General features: G+C 47.7%; 1 protein-coding gene across 8 annotated transcripts in view; it reads right to left on the bottom strand.

The window, feature by feature from the left end:
* Epb41l1 (erythrocyte membrane protein band 4.1 like 1) overlaps nucleotides 1-20,558 on the bottom strand; it is a 71,066-nt gene that overhangs the window by 34,458 nt on the left and 16,050 nt on the right. For 7 of the 8 annotated variants that reach the window (XM_042694340.1, XM_042694341.1, XM_042694346.1 and 4 more), the window contains exons 1-8: nucleotides 15,467-15,663; nucleotides 14,511-14,675; nucleotides 11,031-11,135; nucleotides 10,527-10,569; nucleotides 7,715-7,790; nucleotides 4,483-4,701; nucleotides 1,137-1,224; nucleotides 479-631 (exon numbers count right to left, since the gene is read on the bottom strand). In XM_042694340.1, coding sequence (XP_042550274.1) covers nucleotides 479-631; nucleotides 1,137-1,224; nucleotides 4,483-4,701; nucleotides 7,715-7,790; nucleotides 10,527-10,569; nucleotides 11,031-11,135; nucleotides 14,511-14,675; nucleotides 15,467-15,649 — 1,032 coding nt within the window. In that variant the 5' untranslated portion in view covers nucleotides 15,650-15,663. Of the gene's footprint in view, nucleotides 1-478; nucleotides 632-1,136; nucleotides 1,225-4,482; nucleotides 4,702-7,714; nucleotides 7,791-10,526; nucleotides 10,570-11,030; nucleotides 11,136-14,510; nucleotides 14,676-15,466; nucleotides 15,664-20,558 lie in introns of those variants that run through there. The other variant, XM_042694345.1, reaches the window with a different exon arrangement.

Here is a 20,558-nt window from a genome sequence, read left to right as displayed (position 1 = left end):
CAGTGACATGGGTGACAGGAGGCAGCTGTTGGTGGCAGGTGGTCCCAGGTACTCCAGCAAGACAGCCAAAAGGATTTTTGATGGATGTGATGTGTACTTAAAGAAAAAGAGGTGTGGACATGTTTGTACATGCATGCTATGTTGTCAGCATGTGCCCGGCTGTGTCTCAATATGTGTACATGTTGGAGTACTACATATAAGCAAACACATGCACAGACATGTACTACTTGTGTAATGTGAGTGCATATGGCTAGCATTGTATTTTACTCATGTATATATGTGCGTGCGTGCGTACGTGCGTGCGTGCGTGCGTGCGTGCGTGCGTGCGTGTGTGTGTGTGTGTGTGTGTGCTCTATGCAAAGATCCATGAGGAACCAGTTCTTCTGTCCATGTACTCTGGATATGAAAAGCCCAAATCTCTGTTGGGTCTACCTATTTTGGTCACCCCATGGGAGCAGAGCTCTGAGGGCCAGCTCACCTCCCCAGGTCGAATCTTGATATAGAAGTTACTCCTCTTGTAGGAAATCTTCAGGATCTTGGGCCAGGCGAAGCGGTTGATCCTCAGCCGGTCCCGGTAGATGAGCAGGCCATTGGCACAGACACCTAGCATGATGTCGATGCCCTCGGAGTCCTGCACAAGAGCCCGGAGAATGGAGAGGCCTGGGCTTCAGGCCCAGGGCCCATGCCACCCACCTTAAACCCTCTCCTGAGTCTCAGGAGTTTAGTGAGAGACTCTGTGCTGGAGTCCCAAGACTAATCTCTCCCACAATCATCTTGTCTTTCCTTCCCTCACTCATTTGTCTACACAGCCCTTCACTCCTCGCTTCTTCCATCACTGGCTTTGTCATTCAATCATACATTACCTCAGCAAACATGCAGGTAGATACACAATGCTAGGCCATGTGCTCTCCATCTCATGGTGATACACAGGTTCATAAAGAAATGGAACGCGAGGAAATGGCCAAGATGAAGGGGAACTAAAGCCATGAACTTGGAGGAATGAGAAATATGACCAGAAAAGATTCTGAGCTGGCGGTAACACAGGTCTGGCACCCCAAGCGCTCTAGAGGGGCATAATAATTTTTTTTGGGGGGGGGGGCAACACCCAGTGGTGAGGGGGCTGGGCTCAGCAGTACCTTGGCATGGTGCAGATCAACTCCATACATGGAAAGCTTCTTGGCATTCTCTAGGAAGTGGATCTCAGCTTCTCCTGGGGTCATGCCCCTGAGAAAAGAATGTCATCACTCAAGACTGGCCCTATGGGGCTGGGAAGGTGGCTCAGTGGTAGAGTGCTTGCCTTGCATGCATGAGGCCCTGGGTTCCATTCCTCAGCACAACATAAGCAGAAAAAGCCGGTGGTGTGGCTCAAGTGGTAGAGCACTGGCCTTGAGCTGAAGAGCTGAGGGACAGCACCCAGGCCCAGAGTTCAGGACCCACGACTGACAAAAAGGGAAAAGACTGGTCCTGCTGGCTACGAGTGGTCACCACCAGAGCCTGTCATTCCAGGAAGAGAGGTGGCAGAGTCTCATCCAGCTCTTCCCTTTGCCCTTAGGGCAGGATGGACCCAGCATCCATCTACCCAACCCTGTCTTCTGCACAGCTCAGGTCCCATCTTGTTTCCTCCTAGAAGCAGACAAGGCAAGGGCTAGGCTAGGAGTCATGATTTTTTGCCTCAATGGTCACCAAGTTAAATGAGCTAAATGTCCTGCATCTCTATAACCAAGGAACCAGTGTTGAAGATGATCGCCACTGTAATCACCCAAAGGTGACTACCCACAGAAGCCATTGCCCTCAGAATTTATTGTCAGCAGCCACTGAATACTCTCTGAGGCACAGGTGCACAAATTCCCTTCCTGAAAAGAAGACTTAGGATGGGAATCCATTAAGATCCGGATCATCTTGAGCCCCCAGACCAGTGCTTTGATTTACAAACACTCTTGCCTCGCCCTCTCTTCTTGACTGACTATAACTCTTTGGGCGGGTGACAGACCAGGGCTTTGAACATGAGACACTTCACTTTACTCCCTCCCTTATGCCAACCGTGGCCCGTTTCACAAGTTTTCTATGTCCCATCATTACTTACTTTCATACCAGCCCCCACCAGACAAATCTAGTGTCCACTTAGACTCACAACAACTACCCCAGCCTGTGAGCAAGGAGTCAGTCTCTAGCTCTGACCGGAGGGTCTCCTCTGCAAGTTTTGTCCCCAATAAACCTATGCTGGCGTTAGCTGTTTCTTTGCCTACTTTCCAGACCTTTTAAAACTAACAGCATTAAGGCCCTTAGCTTTTCAGGAAACTCAGACTACATTTGACTCTTGTTGAAAGGAAACTTCTATCAGTGTCTATGTGCTCATGTTTGTTTCATATACAAGCTCAAGAAGAGGTTTCGGGTTTTTTTTCTTTTTTCTTTTGTGCCAGTCCTGGGGCTTAAACTCAGAGTCTGAGTGCTGTCCTTGAACTCTTTTGCTCAAGGCTAAGTTCTCTACCACTTTGGGCCACAGCTCCACTTCCAGTTTTCTGGTGGTTAATTGGAGATAAGAGTCTCACAGAGATTTTTGCCAGTCCTGGGGCTTAAACTCAGGGTCTGGGCATTGTCCCTGGCTTCTTTTGCTCAAGGCTAGCACTCTACCACTTGAGCCACAGTGCCACTTCCGGCTTTTTTTTGTTTGTTACTGAGGAATTGAACCCAGGGCTTCATGCATGCTAGGCAAGCACTGTACCACTAAGCCACATTCCCAGCTCCTGAAGAGATTCTGATACAGACAATGTGGCTCCTGAACTTGTGCTTCCACGCACTCATCATATATCGCGCTCTCTCTCTCACACATCCTCTGGGCCTCCTTGATTTGTGCTCTCTTCACCTCTGAGCTGCCTGCTGTGGGGGATGTATGACACTAAATGTCAATGAACATTAGGTTCAGAGAACTTTGAGAATCACCATTAGCATCTGTCAAGTCTATATTGATCTTAATGTCCTTCAATGAATTATTAAAATTCTTGTGTATCTCTAAAGTACCTTGTTATCTAGTATGATGATGGTAGATAGAGGGCAGGCAGGCTGCCCTAGACCTGTGTCCAGATGCCCATGGCTATCAGTTGTAGCCTTACTCAACACAAATCATACTAGTCAGTACTAACCAAGTAGCAGTGGTATATGAGTCTGAGAGGCAGCATTTGCTGCTCTGGACCTAGTGTTCATCATCATACCCCAGCAGAGTCTTCTCCACATCAGGTCCTAGCCTTCCACTCCAGATGTAGCCCAAAGCACACCACCCTCCACCCTGCATAGTAATGAGATCCCTGTCACCATAGGACAACCTGCAGACACAGAGCTTTGTCATTTACAATGGATCCACTTTCACATCATTTGTCCCAAGAGGTTTCCAAAATAACCTTGAACTTGGAGCCCAAAGCATGACCAGCTTAAAAGGCCCCTATGGATTCCTCCCTGGGTGGGTGGGGTTAGTAACCCTGCAGGACAAACATTTGGAAATGGCAGAAAGGGGAGCATCTGGGTTGACATAGCAACTGAAGGGAGATTGGGGTCCATAATGCCTGGGATCCAGGTGGGAATTATACTGCACTGGATACCGACAGTTGAGAAACAATGATCATCTAAGGCTATGCATTAGCAGGTAAAAGAAGTGGGAATTCCAGAGGTTAAATAGCCTGTGCTCACACATCTGGTTACTAACCTTCTCACTCCTGAAAGAAGGAACACACTTGACTGTTCACAGATAGCCACAGTCATGGCCAACATGCAGTGTGTCTTTAGTAGTGCCACATGGCCTCCCAACAACCCTGCAGGGTGGGTTTGAACAGACCAAAGCATGGGAAAATGAAGTGACCTGCCAAGCCCTCCTGGTTAGAAAGCAACAGAACCAGATGGTGAACCCAAGCATTTGAACTTTATGCCAAGATCTAGACATTAGCTCATTCACACGGAGGCACACAATTAGTTATCACCTCCACGTGGCAGATAAAGAAAAATCCTCATAGGTCAAGGGCAGAGAATTATAATACCCATATAGAAACTTAAGAAATTTAAAAGGTCTCAGCTAGACACCAGTGGCTCATACCTGTAATCCCAGCTACATAGGAGGCTGAGATCTGCAAATCTAGGTCTGAAGCCAACCTGAGCAGGATAGTCTATGAGATTCCTTTCTCCAAAGCCTGAAGTGGAGCTGTGGCTCAAGTGGCAGAGCACTGGCCTTGAGCAAAAAAGCGAAGAGATAACACCTAGGGCCTGAGTTCAAGCACTAGTTCTAGCACAAAAAAATGAAACAAAAAACCCTGAGGTCCCAAGAGATCACTTATGGTCACACAGCTAGTCTGTTATTCCTATCTGATGGCAACTGTTCTCAGCCATCTTGGGTTTGGAGTAGAGCCAGGTAGCTCACAGACAGTACAACATCAGGGCCTAGGACCTTCAGATCCTGCAAGGAAGAGCTCCAACCAACTAGTCAGCAGACCCACTCACCTGTATGTCTTGTGCAGCTCCATGATCCTCTCCTCTAGCTCCCGGGTCTGGTTAGGGGCGAAGCGGAGCTCACTGACATAGTTGCCCACATGTTCCTCTGCATCATAGTCACCCAGCTCAGCCTGCACAGCATAGGAGCCCAGCAGAGCATGTGTGACAAAGGAGCAGGGCAGCCGGCCTGTGATGATGTCTGCCCGCAGCTGCAGGCACAGGTAGTACCTGGAGAGGGGAGAGAGGGCGTGGGCTCGGGCCTAGGCCTGGAGATGTATGAACCGACTGATACCTTCAGATTCCCCGACTTCCCCCTACTCTCTCCCCCACCTCACTCAGCACCCCCGCCCTCCCTCCACAAGCCTTAGGGCTGTTTTTTCCTGGCACATGTGACTCTGCCTCATTCATTTTCATTTCTGGACTGCCTCTCCTAGCCCAGATGGACTTTCTTCTCCAAACTTTTTATTTTGCCTCCAGCTCTAAGTAAATTGTCTGAAAAACAAATTGGCTTCAAGAAACATTTCCAACCACCAGGCCATGGTTTATTTGTTTTTGTTTTATTTATTTTTTTTGGTTGGTCATGGGGCTTGAACTCTGGGCTTGGGTACTGTCCTTGCACTCTTCAGCTCAAGGCAAACACTCTACCGCTTGAGCCACAGCGCCACTTCTGATTTTCTAGTGCTTTATTGGAGATAAGAGTCTCACTGAGTTTTCTGCCAGGGCTGGCTTTGAACTGTGATCCTCAGATCTCAGCCTCCTGAGTAGCTAGGATTATAGGTGTGAGCCACCGGCGCGTGGCTCACTTTTCTTTTCCTTTTTTTATAAGTTATATGCACAGTTGGATGACTTGACAATTTTTAGAACCATTTAAAACCATTTTGTTATTGCTTTATCAGTTATTGTGTATTGAAAATACAGACACTGTGTTTCAGTTCATTTTCAACCAGTGACGTCTCCCCTGCCCTTTTTGCTATGTGTTGTAATTTTTTTCCAATCGTCTATTTCTCTTCCTTTAAAGGGGCTTTTACTTAGTGTAAATTTTAGAATTCCATGACATTATTTGAGTCAAAACTGAAGCCTGGGTAAAAGGCACATATAGGTCGGGCGCTGGTGGCTCATGCCCTAATCCTAGCTACTCAGGAGGCTGAGATCTGAGGATCAAGGTTCAAAACCAGCCCAGGCAGGAAAAAGTCCGTGAGACTCTTATCTCCAATGATTTACCAGAAAACAAGAAGTAGTGCTTGTGGCTCTAAGTGGTAAAGCACTAGCCTTGATCAAAAAGACCTCATGGACAGTGCCCAGGCCTTGAGTTTCAAGCCCCACAATGGACAAAAAAAAAAAAAAAAAAAATTCAGTCCAAGTGTGTGCTCACAGCCATAGCACAGGCTCAGAACCAGCAGGGCTCAGATGGTCCCGACACTGAGCAGGGGCCTGCAGGATGGTCCAGACACTGAGCATGGGCTTGTGACATTTTGTTCAAAAGCTAAAAAATTCAGGAATTACTGCCAGACACTCTGACCAATCTTTCATTGCAATCAATTTGTCATTTTGACCGGCTTATTTTAGGCCTCACTATTTTTGACTTAATCAGCTGCTCCTACCACTCTACCTCCTGTGGCCATCTGGGCTGGACAGGGCTAACTTTCCCCCTGGTGTCTCTCGAAGCCCAATGCCTAGAGTCCTGCACTGAGAGGAGAGGGTCCAGGGCAAGACTGGAAGGGTGAAGGGAGTGGGGTACTGGATTCTAGCTCTGGAGTTTAGATCTGCCTGTAGCCGTTTTGGTTTCAAGGTGACCTCAGGGCTCAAGAAGAGGTAAATGAGGCCAAGACTGGAAGCTTACCTATTTCAGGACATGTCTTTTTTTTTTTTTAATCCCGGTGGCAGTCCTGGGGTTAAACTTTGGGCCTTTTCACTCCAGGCTGGTGCTCTATCACTTAAGCCACAGTTCTACTTCCAGGTTGTTTTTCTGTTGTTATTGTTGTTTTGTTTTTGGTGTTTAATTGGAAATAAGAATCTCATGGACTTTCCTGCTCAGGCTGGCTTCAAACCTCAATCCTCAGATTTCAGCCTCCTGAGGCCACCAAGGCCTCGCTAGAACATCTGTTTTATTCCCCAAGGCCAGAGTTGGTGTCTTAACATTGGACTACTGCTTGTAAACAGGGAGCAGGCATTAAGAAGGGACCAAATGGGAGAGAGAAGGTGGCTTAACAGCCCCTCACACTGAGAATTTATTGTGGGGTTTAGGACCCATCACTTGGATGACACAGCCCCAATCTATCCTGCAGTGATCTCATCTCTCTGGACCAGGCTTAGAGACAGAGAAGGGCCTCTCCCTGCATTAGTTTGCAGGCACATGATGAGAGCATGAGGTTACCATTGGAAGAATGCTTTGCACCCCCTTTCAATCTCAGGCCACCTGATCTATGGCGCAGAACTGCACACATCGGCTGTGTTCACCCCAGTAGCCCAGGCAGCCTCTGCCTGATCTGATCTCCATGTGCTCGTACAGAGCACACGCTGGGCCCAATCCTACATATAAAGCAGCTCTGGCATTTTACTCCCTCCTATCAGGCCTCACGTGGGCTGTATTTGTCCCAGAGATGGCCCACACGAGGTTCATACACTGTGTGCCTGAGTTTGTCAATACATAAAATGTGTGGTTTCCACTCTCAGATCTCTAGCTTTATTCCAACAATCAGGGGCCCAGTTCCCAGGGGCCAATGATTGCCCAGTGCTGAAGAGCAACTTTTCCCACAACAACTGTCCTCTTAAGTGCATAATAGGTCCAACAGGCCCCTGGATCACCTTCTCCTCTTCTGAAGTTAAGGGTCAGGTGCAACTCACATCTGTATTTCTGTCCTTAGATTTTTTGGGGGGATGGGGGAGGGGTTGGTCATAGGGCTTGAACTCTGGGCCTGGGTGCTGTCCCTCAGCTCTTCAGCTCAGGACAAGCACACTACCACTTGAGCCATAGTGCCACTTCCAAATGGATTTTTTTTTCTAATAGGGTCTTCCAGGCTGACTTTTCAAATCCACTATGTAGTTTAAGTTGTCTTTGGTCTCCTAATCCTCCTGCCTCAACTTTCTGTGTAATGGAATTATAAGCAGAAACCACAAGGACCAGCCTCATCTGTCTGTTTCACTACTTCCTAGCCATGCTTAGTCTGTGCCTCTCAGTCTAGGAACCCTTATTCATAGTCCCACAGGGCTATATGCCTGGCCCTCCATCCACAGTCCTCACCTAGTGATATCTTCTGTCAGCTGAGCAGGGTCAGGGGGGTAGAACTTGACTGTGAAGGCAAAATTCCAGGGGCTGCCTGAGAGGAGAAGAGGAGGAGAGATTAGAGAGGCCCTATCATCTCAATGGACAGCCTGGATATGCCAGCCAATCATAAGTTTTCAGTTTTCTATCTCTAATCTCATGGCAATGGAACCAGGAAGCCTGAAACATGATTCTCGGTTGAGCAATGAGAAAACCAAGACTCGGGTTAAGAGACTTGTGAGCAATGAGAAGGAAGTAGAAAGAAAACTCAGTGCTGTGTGCCAGGTACTCACACCACATACACCCTGCTTTGCAAACTTCACTTTACCAAGCTTCAAAACAACCCCACAAAGTCCTGTGATTAGCCCTATTTTGCAGATGCGGACACCTAGCCCGGCAAGAAGTGAGCTAGGTTCATGCACAGGTAGTAAGTTAATCTCCATAATTACCCTGAGGTATAATTGTTATTATTATTATTACTATTATTGCTATTTTGCAAAGCTGAGGTGCAACTTAAAGCCTTGTATAAGAGTTCTGCCCCTGAGCTATATCCCCAGCCTGCGTCCCCCCCCCCTTTTTTTTGTTGGTCATGGGGCCTGAACTCTGGGCCTGGGTGCTGTCCCTCAGCTCTTCAGCTCAAGGTTAGTGCTCTACCACTTGAGCCACAGCGCCACTTCCAGCTTTTTCTGTTTATGTGGTGCTGAGGAATCGAACCCCGGGCCTTATGCATGCAAGGCAAGCATGAGCCACCTTCCCAGCTGAGTTTCCCTTTTATAGGGGAAGACTCTGAGACTAAGTCACTTTCCTCAGTCACTCGTCTAATTGGTGGCAGAGAATAGGGGTCCAAAATCTATCATCTGACCTCAGAGCCCAGGCTCCAGACCATAAGGATTCTTGGAGAAAAGCAATCTCAAGGTGATATGAACACACACTCTCTCAAGAAAAATAACAGTAATAGTAAGTAATAGCCAGAGCGTTGGGCACTAGTGGCTCAAGCCTGTAATCCTACCTACACAGGATGCTGAGATATTAGGATCACAGTCCAAAGCCAGCCAGGGCAAGAAGGTCTGTGAGACTCTTACCTCCAATTAACCACCATAAAACCATAAGTGGAGCTGTGGCTCAAACTAGTAGAGTGCTAGCCTTGAGCAAAAGATCTCAAGGATAGAACCCAGGCCCTGAGTTCAAGCCCTACTACTGACAAAAAAATTGTAACATCCAGAGGTAATACATCCAGATAGGCTGGTATATATTAATTATAGGTGCAGACATTGTCATTGGTATCATACACATGACAACTCATTTCTTCTCACAATTCTAAAGCTAAATACTATCATGATCCCACTTTATAGGTGAAGAAACTGAGGCACAGATCAGTTATCTAACACAAGAGGGAGTGATAGACCAGGACTCAAATCCAGATGGTCTGGCCCTAGTGTCTGTCCATATGCTATAGAAAAGCTCAAATGAAACAGCCACTGAGCACCTGTTCTTGGCTGAGTGCTGTCCATGCATTTGTCAATTTAACTGTCACCCTCATCTCACAAGATAGGAATGGCTAGTCCACTTGCTAAGGAGAGGCAGTAGGCTCTATAGGACCTTCCCCAGGTACCCAAGGTGATGGTCACTGAGGCTTGAGAGATGACACTCCTATGGGATAGGAGTTTGGGGAGCTACTTCCAGAAGCTGAGGGGTCATCATAAAGGACTGGAGGGAGGCAAAATTGTATCCCTGGGATCCCATGGGGAAGGATGAGGATGAATAGCTAGAAGTTTCTGGAGTGGGGCAGAGCCTTGGCTTCTATTAGGGGAAGTACTTGCTAAGGACCAAGACTGCATCTTTGGCTTGAGGTACCACCAGTGGCAACATCCACATGCCAAGCTGGGCTGGCAAGGGGCCGCACACACATTCTGGGGAACCACGCTGAGGCCTAAGGATTTGGCCTGGTTGCCTCTCTTTTCCAGGCTCCTGATCTTTACTAAAGACTGCACATTTGGCTGCCCATATGGGTTTTCTTCCCATAGGAGACAGCCCTCTCAGGCAGGCTGGAGCTACCAGAGGACAGCCGGAAGCTCGGGCCTAGGATGCTGTCAGCCTCAGAGGAGCATGCTCTGCTGCATGCTCTGCCTCTTTGTCTCCAACTGACAGAAACCTACAGGAAGATCTCCTCAAGGCCCCTCCCGCAGAGTCAGGCTGGCATCCCTGGGCCCAGCTGCTTGCTGTCATGGCAACTGGCTCAGCTACAGCTTTCCAGCCAGGGGACCAGGGAGTCCAACCCTGGAGAGACCAAGCATAGTCAGGAGGAGGGGCCTTGAGTAGAGGCCTCTCTGCCTCCAGGCTCCAGGTCTCCACTTCCTGCAGGGTACCTTGCTGGGACCACAGAACTCCCCCTTCTGCCATTTGAAAGCTGCCCCACCCCTCCCAACAGGCCTTGTCTCAATGTGCCAAAAAAAAAAAAAAAGACAGGTTGTCAGCCTGCTCATCTGCCTTCTCCTCAGGCCTTGAAAAGAGCACCGGATGAAAGGCCAGGACTCAAGAGTGGTTCAGGCAATATTTGGCTCTGTGAGCTTGGGTAAGTACCTGCCTCTCTCTGGGCTTCTGGTCATTGGTGACTACCCTAACTCTGCCAACTTGCTTGTAACTCTGCATGATCCATTCTCTGGACCCCAGACCCATCATCTATAAAACCATGTCCACCCTGCCTTCCCCAAAACCTGCCATGTAGAACCAAGGAGCTCACTGTATGATAGTCCCATCTTTAACCCCCCCCCTCCACACAGCTGCCACTCACTCCGGGTCTGCTTCTTGATTTCCTTGGAGGGATCCAGCCAGTTCTGAAACAGAACAGAGTTATATGGAGGAGAGGCCCAATGGGGCTTGGAGAGTAGGATCCTGTAATGGCCAATTGACAGCACCTATTGGGAAACACCCCTGGGACCCTTTCCCTTGGGACTGGGAGGTGGGGGTTGGGAAACCCAGCACCCAGGGTTGGCATTGCCATAGTGACTGGGTATTATAGCCCCACATCCCCCAGGGGACCCTCAGTTCTTGCAAGCAACCCATATAGTCACAATGGAGCTCTCTAGATACCATCTAGGGACCAGGGGCAAGAAGTGGAGACAGAGAACTGAGGGTGAACAGAAGTTGCTGGTCCTTGAGGGTGGACAAGTAGAAGGTACCTGGGAAATGATGGAAGCCAGGGGGTGTGGCCAGGGCAGGGAGGCCTAAGAGGAAAGGCTTCCCCCTCTCCACCCACTCCCCAGCCTGCTGCAGCAGGCCTCACCCAGCCAGGTACCTTCTGACTGTCAGCATCGCAGAAGGTCAGGCCGAAGTAGTCCTTCTCCAGGAGGTTGAGGTGTTCACAGACCAGGTCAAACAGTACCTGGCCGCGGCCGTGCTTCTGAAGGGAGAGCAGAGCTGCTGTAGGGCTTCGTGTACTTTAGACTGGGGCCAAGAGCTCCCCTGGGCTTCATTCGGATGACTGGAGAGCCCCCAAGAGCCCCCTGTGTCTAGACTCCTGTAACCTGGCTTTCCTCTCTGAGTCTTTTTTTAGGGTGGGGGTTCAGTCATGGGGCTTGAACTCAGAGTCTGGGGGCTGTCCCTGAGCTCTTTTGTTCAAGTGCTGTACAAATTTTTTTTTTTTTTGGGTTGGTCATGGGGTGTGAACTCTGGGCCTGGGCACTGTCCCTCAGCTTGTCAGCTCAAAGTGAGGGCTCTACCACTTGAGCCATAGCACCACGTCTGGTTTTCTGAGTGGTTTATTGGAGATAAGAGTCTCACAGACTTTCCTGCTGGCTTTGAATCTCGATCCTCTGATCTCAGTTTCCTGAATAGCTAGGATTACAGGCGTGAGCCACCAGCACCTGGCTTTGTTCTACCACTTTGAACCACAGTGCCACTTCGGTTTTCTGGTGGCTAATTGGAGGTAAGAGTTTCATGGACTTTCCTGCCCAGACTGGCTTTGAACTGTGATCCTCAGATCTCAGCCTCCTGCATAGTGAAATTACAGGCATGAGCCACTGGTGCCTGGCCCTCTGACTGTTAAGTTCTGAGGGAAGGGTTGGGAGGGAGAATAGGAGAAAAATGAGGGAAGAGGTAACAAGTTTGACAAGAAATGTACTTGTTACCTTACTTATATAACTGTAATTCCTCTGTACATCACCTTGACAATAAAAAAAAAGAAGTTCTGAGGTGAAAACATCCAGCTCACCTAGGCCTCCTCAGAGTCTACTGGGTGTCTCTCTAGACAATGACCTTGCTTAGGGCCAGTTGGGGTATAGTGGGGAGTGACTGATTTCTCCTTCTTTACAGCCATCAGTGGGAGCAACACACCAAAATTCTAAGCTTTGGGGGTAGGAGGAGAAGAAGAGCCCCTTGAGAAATGAGGGATGTGGGCAGGGCAGCAGGGGACGGGGTGGGATTTGAACCATAGACTGTTATTGTCCTTTCCTGGCTGGTCCTGATGTGGGTAGCAGGTGAGGTGGTAGAAAGAGCCATGGGTCTGAATCAGCCTCCACCCGAAGCAGCATGGTCAGAGTTACCTTCTCCCCAGTGCTCTCATGAAACAAGGTCCAGCCCAGCCCAAGGACTGAGCATAACTAAGCTAAGGGAATGGGAGGCAGTCACCACTTGAAAAGGTAGGGGACTTGAGGGAAAGAATGAGGGCTCTCCAGGGTCGGGCTGGTCCCTGGGGACCAGGGATCAGGACCAGGCCTGGCAAGGAATTCCTGAGACTGGAGGAGTCTGCGTGAGGAAGCACATCTGGCCTGGACCAAAGCCCCTACGGACTTCTAGGTCAGACTAAAGCAACATCTTGGGACACACACACAGGCAAGCAAGAAGAAGAAAGTAACCCTTTACTTTGTTCAAGCACAGGTAAGGTACCCACCCTAAAACCCTTCTACAGAAATACACCTAAAAACCAAACTAGCTGGGCACCAGTGGCTCCTTGTAATCCTAGCTGCTCAGGAAGCTGAGATCTGAGGATCACAGTTCAAGCAAGCTGGGTCAAGAAAGTCCATGAGACACTTATCTCTAAGTAATCATCAAAAAGCTGGAAGTAGATGGATGCAGGTAGCTTATGCCTATAATCTTAGCTACTCAGGAAGCTGAGATCTAAGTATTAAGATCCAAAGTCAGTCTGGGCAGAAAAGTCCTTGTAAGACTCTTATCTCCAATTAACCACTCAAAAACCAGAAGTGGTGCTGTGGCTCAAAATGGCACAGTGCTAGCCTTGAGCTGAAGAGCTGAGGGACAGTGCCCAGGCCCAGAGTTCAGGATCTACTACCAACCAAAAAAAAAAAAAAAACAAACAAAAAACAGGGCATGGGGAGAAGGAAAAGTACTCCAAAGTACTCCTGGCTGTCTTGGTAGTGGGGCCACTGAACTCTTTTGTGCTTGTGGAGAAGGGCCTGGTATGATACTGGACCAAAGCAGAACTCCTAAGGGAGGAAGGGTTAGATGGGGGTGGGAAGGTATGAATGAAGAGTCCCCTGTGAGGGCGGATCTGAGCTTATTTAAGACAGGAGACATTAAATGCCACTGCCAAGAGGCAGGGCCATGCTGCAGGCACTTCTACACAGATGAAACTCATCCTTCCCTTGGACCACCTAGGCCTGTGTGGACCTACTGTATGGACCTACTTGACACAGAATCCTGAGAAGATAAGTTTTGTTCTGGAGACTAGAGGCAGGACCTTGGACAGGGCTGTTCACAAGGATGAAAGGACCCCTCTCACTACCTATCATACAAAAGAAACAAGAAAAAAACAAAAAAAAAGCTGGGCGCTGGTGGCTCACGCCTGTAATTAGCTACTCAGGAGGCTGAGATCTGAGGATCATGGTTCAAAGCCAGCCCAGGCAGGAAAAGTCTGAGAGACTCTTATCTCCAATTAACCACCAGAAAAAAACAAACTAACAAAAAAAAACGTGAAGTGATGCTGTGGCTCAAGTGGTAGAATGCTTGCCTTGAGCTGAAGAGCTCAGGGACAGTACCCAAACCCCATAAATAAATAAATATTAAAGCCGGGTGCCAGTGGCTCATGCTTATAATTCTAGCTACTCAGGAATCTGGAGATCCAGGTTTAAAGCCAGTCCTGGCAGGAAAGTCTATGAGAGTCTCATCTTCATCAAAATGCCAGACGTAGAGCTACAGCTCAACTGGTAGAGCACTAGCCTTAATCAAAAAAGCTAAGGGATGAGGCTGGGAATGTGGTTTAGTGGCAGAGTGCTTGCTTAGCATACATGAAGCCCTGGGTTCAATTCCTCAGTACCACATAAACAGAAAAAACCGGAAGTGGCACTGTGGCTTAAGTGGTAGAGTGCTAGCCTTGAGCAAAAGAAACTCAAGGACAGTGCCCAGGACCTGAGTTCAATACCCAAGACTGGTACCAAAAAAAAATAAAATTAAATTAAAAATGAAAGTAAAAATAAAAAGATTCTAGTTTCATTGATAACGCTGGTGGCTGAGACAGAAGAGCTGTTTCTGGGCCTGCAGGGTTCAAATCTAGGGGTCAGACAGTGATAGAACTGCCCTGAGGATCCTTTCCTGATGCCTGCCCTGCACTGAGTCTAATATTATGTTCAACCACAATTGACCTTTCTGGCCTTGTTGCTACCATCTGTACAAAGGAAGACTGGGCCAGGTCATCTCTCTGGACACTGTAGCCGGTCCAGGACCCCTCTGGTCTGGCTCAGGTTGAGGACACACAGGAGCCTCGGTTGCTCTGAGGCTGGCTGGCCAGGGATAGGGCATATGGCACTTAGTGCTCCCCTACCTCCACCTCACACTCATACTCAGAGGCATCAAGCAGAGTGACTCGGCAGATGGCACTCTTGAACTTCTTGGCAATCTTCTGGGGTGATTTCTGGGCCTTGCTGGGCGTGGTCCTCTCTGACAGGCCATCAGCCTCACAGAAGTCTTTGTCCTCCATGTCTAGGCTCTGTGGGTCCAACCAAGGAAGGGTTTGGTCAGTAGGTTTGAAATCACAGTCTTTCACACAAGCAGGAAGTAATCAGGAGGAAGCGACGTCCAAGATGGATCTCAAAACAAGGGCCACTGCCTTGTAAGTCAAGAGCATCTCACAGAACTGAACCTGTGGCCAGAGCTGTCCTATCTCTCTAGAACAATGCACAAACCATCCAGGCAACCATCTGGACTTGCCTATCACTGGGAGCTGTTAAAGGTCTACTGGAGGCAGGACCAGAGCCTGGCCTCTTCCTGTGATCAATCCTACACTCTCCCTGGGCCTATGGTGAAGGAAGGAAGGGAGATGTGAATTTGAGAACTAGATGATTCCTCTAATCCCTGGTAGTTGTACTGGGATAAGTTTTGCTCCAGAGTCACACTGAACTTGTCAAGCTCAAATGGAAAGGCTCATAGGTAGGAAAACAAAGGTAAAAGAACTATTTTTGAAATCACTTCTAGATCTGACTTTCACTTCTGTCACTTTAGGGCAGTGTGACTCTGGGTAACTAACTGGCTTCATCCCACTGAGCCACAGTTTCTCCAAGTGTAAAATGAGGAAATTAGCAGCTTCCCTCTAAGGTTTAAGAGAATTAAATATAAAAATGACCACAAAGCCCCCAGCATACAGCTCAGTATGCAATGAGTCAGGAATAAGTCTTACTTTCCCTCTTTCTTTCCTGCTGAGAAAATACTGGAGTCCAAAGCCCTGAACCCAGAGGACTGGCTGGGTGGGAAGACGGATGCCCTGGGCCCTCAGGTACACACCTGTTCAGCAGGCCGAGTGTCCGGCTGGAATGGTTGCTTCTCATTGGAGTTGGCCTCTGGGTGGCCGTGGCCTGCGGGGGTGACCGGGGTGGTCACAGCAGCTGCAGCCACGGCCTCAGGCTGCTGTGGGGCCTCCTCCTGAGCTTTCTTCACCTCAGAATCGGGACCTGCCTCTGTTGTCATGGTGACCAGCACGCCTGCATTGGCACGGAGAGGGACAGCAATAGTGTGACAGAGTGAGGGAACAGGAACCACACATGGAGAGAGACAGATGGTGACAAATGGACAAAGAGCCAGAGAGAAGGAAGGCAGGAGAGAAGGAGGAAAGGACAGAGCAAATGGGGAGGGAGGACATGAAAAGTGAGGGGTTAATAGTGGTAGTAGAGGTCACAGGCCCTTCTCCCTGCCCCCAAACCCCCACCATACTGTGTGTCATAGTTCATCAGTGATCCCAATCTCTTGACCCTGGGTCCTTTCTAGGGGTGACAGGGTTCTTTCCAGGCAGCCCCATTCTGCCAGGAGCATAGGAAGCAGTGACCAGCTCCAGGCAAGACCCTAGCCAGGCTGTCTCCCACCCATACCTGAACCATGGTAGCCCTTCAATAAACACTGGACGTGCTGACCTCAACCAAGACAGCTCTGGGTTTCAGGCCCATAGGGTCCTGAATCTTGGCAAGCTTCATTATGCCCAGCCTGCAATAATTCCCACATCTACACCTCCAGTGAGGCTTCACATAGGTGCTGGAGAATAAGCCTACATAAAACTCAGGAATGGGGCTGGAGATCAAGTCTGACACAAATATACCAATCACCTGACCTCTCTGGGACTCAGCCACAAAGTGAAGAACTTAGGGGACAGGCTCTTCTTAGGATTTTCCCCTTGGAATATTAAATGAGGTCATTCCAGAGAGAATCCAGGATGACACTCACTGTCCAGGTACTCTGTTAGAATGAGCCCATTGCAGAGAGAGAAGAATGGCAAAATAAAAGCCTCAACATCTATGTGTGTGTGTGTGTGTGTGTACATCAGAAAAATTTATATATTTATTTATCATTTATTTATTTATTTTGTGCTGGTCTTGGGGCTTGAACTCAGGGCCTGGGCAGGGTCCCTGAGCTTTTTTTGTTTTGTTTTTTTCTTTTTCTCAAGGCTGGTGCTCTACCACTTGAGCCACAGCTCTATTTGTTTTTTGTTGTTGTTTTGTTAATTGGAGATAAAAATCTTACAGACTTTCCTCCCCAGGCTGGCTTTGAACCACAATCCTCAGATCTCAGCCTCCTGAATAGCTAGGATTACAAGCATGAGCCACCAGCACCTGATTAAAAATTTATTTTTTAGGGCTGGGAAGGTGGCTCAGTGGTAGAGTGCTTGCCTTGCATGCATGAGGCCCTGGGTTCGATTCCCCAGCACCACATAAGCAAAAAGAAAAAAGCCGGAAGTGGCACTGTGGCTCAAGTGGTAGAGCGCTAGCCTTGAGCTGAAGAGCTGAGGGACAGCGCCCAGGCCCAGAGTTCAGGCGCCAACACCGGACTAAAAAAACAAAATAAATAAAGAAAAATTTATTTTTTAACCTCTAGTTTTCAAAGCCCTCATTTAAATTGCTGAGCACAGTGGTATTTTCTTGTAGTCCCAACTGCTTGGGAGACTGAGGCAGGAGACTTCTTGAACCTACGAGCTTGAGACCAGCTGGTCTTGTATAACAGAGTGAGACTGTGTCTTTAAATAAGTGAACAAATAAATACATTCATAAATCATTCAAAGAATCTCCAAGTGTAATAGGTAACAAATCAAGAGCTACAGTTAAATAGAAGAGAAAAACAACAACCTATTTCCACTGCTTAGAAGTAACTACAGCTATTACTTTGATAAATTTTTCTGTATAGATGCTGCTTGATTTTTCATGAGTTTACATACTGGCAAACCCACATATACTGAAAATATTCTAAGTCAAAAATGTATTTCAGCTGGGTGACATACACCTGTAATCCCAGCTACTCAGTAAGCTGAGATCTGAGGATCACAGTTCAAAGCCAGCTTGGATAGGAAAGTCTGTGAGATTCTTTATCTCTAAAAAGCCAGAAGTGGAGCTTTGGCTCAAGTGTAGAGTGTTAGCCTTGAGCAAAAAAACCTTAGGGACCCAAGGCCCAGATTTCAAGCCCCCAGACTAGGGCATGCATGAACGTACACACACCCACACCCATACAAATGCATTTCATATCCTAATGTATCAAACAGCTTAGTTGAGCCTCACTGATCTTTAACACACCCAGGACACTGACATCACCCTACGGTTGGGGAAAATCATTCAACATCAAGCCTATTTAATAAACCTTGACTAGCACATAAAAATTATTGAATAAAGTACTGACAGGGAAAGACAGAATGGTTGTAGGGGTATGCTTTCACACCATCATGAAGTCAAAAAATTGTAAGTCAGACTATTGTAAATTGAGGAGCATCTGGGCCTGTGTAATCATTAAAATACAGTCTGTACACATTTCCATGTCCCATGCTACTTCACTCAAACATTCTCATGCTTTTTCTATCCCCATTTCTTTTGCTGTCTGAGAGGATGAATCATCATCTACTCAACACCCTTGGTACTTGGCCTGAGCCTAAGCGCATCCTTCTTTGCAGCTATATTGTTGGGGTTTGTGGAGAGAGCCAAGTTTGAGGGAGAGAAAATAGACTTAGACTAAAAATCTGGGGAGTCAGGGGGGCTGGTGGACAAGCTTGGTCTCTTGCTCTCCAAGTCTTCCTATGAAAGAAGAGGAGTGAACTGAATTATCTCAGAAGGTGTCCTGGTCCTATTATCTGTGTCTCTTGACTAATGGCAGGCTTTGCTAGAGACCTGGGAAAGGAAGAACTAGGATGTTGACTTAAGATTGCTTTTCTTAGCCAGGTGCCAGTGGCTCACGCCTGTAATCTTATCTACTTGGGAAGCTGAGATCTGAGGATCCTGGTTAGAAGCCAGCCCAGGTAGAAAAGTCCCTGTAAGACTCTTTATCTCCAAATAACCACTCAAAAACCAGAAGCGGAGCTGTGGCTCAACATGGTAGAGTGCTAGTCTTGAGCAAAAAAGCTCAGGGACAGTGCTCAAGCCCTGAGTTCAAGCCCCTTGACTACAAAAAAAAAAAAAAGATTGCTTTCCTGTCTACTTCCAAGAAGATTTAAACTGGGGGAAAAGCTCTGGGGCTGGGGCTGAAGCTAGACCAAAGTCTAGTTTGATTTCTCATGTGCAGAAATCCAGTAGATTTCCGGGAACATAGCAAACTTGGCGTGAGGGCTCTGCTTATTTCTTGGTTCCCCCAGTTTAGCTCTAACATTATTTTTGTTGAGGCTGGGATCGGGAATGGGTACTTTTGCCCCTAAACAACAATTTTTAAAAAACAAACAAACAAACAAAAAGTTGGTTGGCTGATCATCTACATAACCTTCTATGTCTGTATCTCTACATTAAAAAGATTAAATATTAAAAGGCAAAGTTTTCTATCCCATCGCATTCCCATAAGCCTCTTTCATTTTTCCTTTAACCTATCTTCACAGCATGGCAAGGGGCCTTCCAGATCTTTCCTAAATATAAAGCACAAAGCCAAAGCCAAAGCCAAGCGCCAATGGCTCTCTCCTGTAATCCTAGCTACTCAGGAGGCAGAGAACTGAGGATCACGGTGCAAAACCAGCCCAGGCAGTAAAGTCCATGAGACTCTTATCTCAAATTATCCACCAAAAAAAAGCTAAAAGTGGAGGTTTGGCTCAAGTAGCAGAGTGGAAAAGCTGAGAGACGGTGCCCAGACACCATCCTGAGGTGAAGGCTCAGGACCGGATAAGAGGAGATACATAAAACCTGTTTAATTTTTTTAATTTATGAATTAAAAGGAAAAATAACAGTATATATTTTTAAGCCTTATAAGGCAATCTTTCTTTTTTTCTTTCCTTTTTTTTTTGACAAGTCCAAGAATAACAGCATGGTCTCTCTTTAGGCTGCAGAAAGAAACCCGAAGCTGGCCCTGGCTTCCGCCCCAGCAGCATGTGCTTACAGTTCAGTCCAGCCCAGGTCAGCTGACTGAGAGAGCCTACTGGGTAGCCAGGCACTGTGGAGACCCTAAGGGAAGCACGTGCTACTTCCCTTGGAGCAAGCTGCAACTAAAGATGGTGTTCTCTTAGGAGAGGGCTGGATGGGATTTAGATCAGCCAGTGTATGCTTCAGCCTCTCAGAGGAGCCCCAAAGAGTCAGTTCCCAAAGGTTTCTAGAATAGGGAGCAAAGATACAGTTAGAAGCCTTTAGACAGATGGCAGGGACAGCATTTGATTTGAGTCACCATGCAGGCAAAGGCCCAGGTGAGATCAAGGGCCTGTGCGGGGAACAGGATACCTTGGCATTCTGACACTTCAAGAAAATTGTACAGGGGAGTGCCAGACAGCCTGGCAGGAGGGACAGGCTGTACCTAGGGAGAGGTACAGAGGCTGAAGTGGTGCTAGCAGCCTTATAAGAGTTAGAAGTGTTGCCAGGCACTGATGGCTCACACCTGTAATCTTAGTTGCTCAGGAGGCTGAGATCTAAGGATTGCAGTTTGAAGCCAGCCTGGGCAGGAAAGTCTGTAAGACCCTTATCTCCAATGAACCACCTGAAAACTGGAAGTAGAGCTGTGGCTCAAAGTGGTAGATGCTAGTCTTGAGCAAAAAAATCTCAGGAACAGAACCCAGGCCCTGAATTCAAGCTCCACGAGCACTAAAAATAATTAAGAGTTCAAAGTGTTGACTTCCACCACTAAACACTACTTGGTGTCCAGGATCAAGCCATAGACTTCACTCAGTCATTCATAGATCCTGCAGGCAGCAGAGCAGGACTGAAAGCCCTGCATCTCAATGGTCAAAAGCACAGGCTTAGCTGGACGCTAGGGCTCATGCCTGTGATCCTAACTATACACGAGGCTGAAGTATAAGGATTGCAATCCAAAGCTAGCCCAGGCAGGAAAGTCTGTGAGACTCTTATCTCCAATTAACCACCAAAACAAAACAAAAACAAAAACAAAAACCCCATAGAACTGGAACTATGGCTCAAATGGATAGAAGTGCTAGCTTTGAGTGAAA

Source organism: Dipodomys spectabilis, unplaced genomic scaffold (assembly GCF_019054845.1).
Source record: "Dipodomys spectabilis isolate Male_0828 unplaced genomic scaffold, ASM1905484v1 ptg000175l, whole genome shotgun sequence".
NCBI lineage: Eukaryota > Metazoa > Chordata > Mammalia > Rodentia > Heteromyidae > Dipodomys > Dipodomys spectabilis.
The sequence above is the reverse complement of the archived record's forward strand: the minus strand, read 5'-3'. Positions and strand labels throughout refer to the sequence as shown.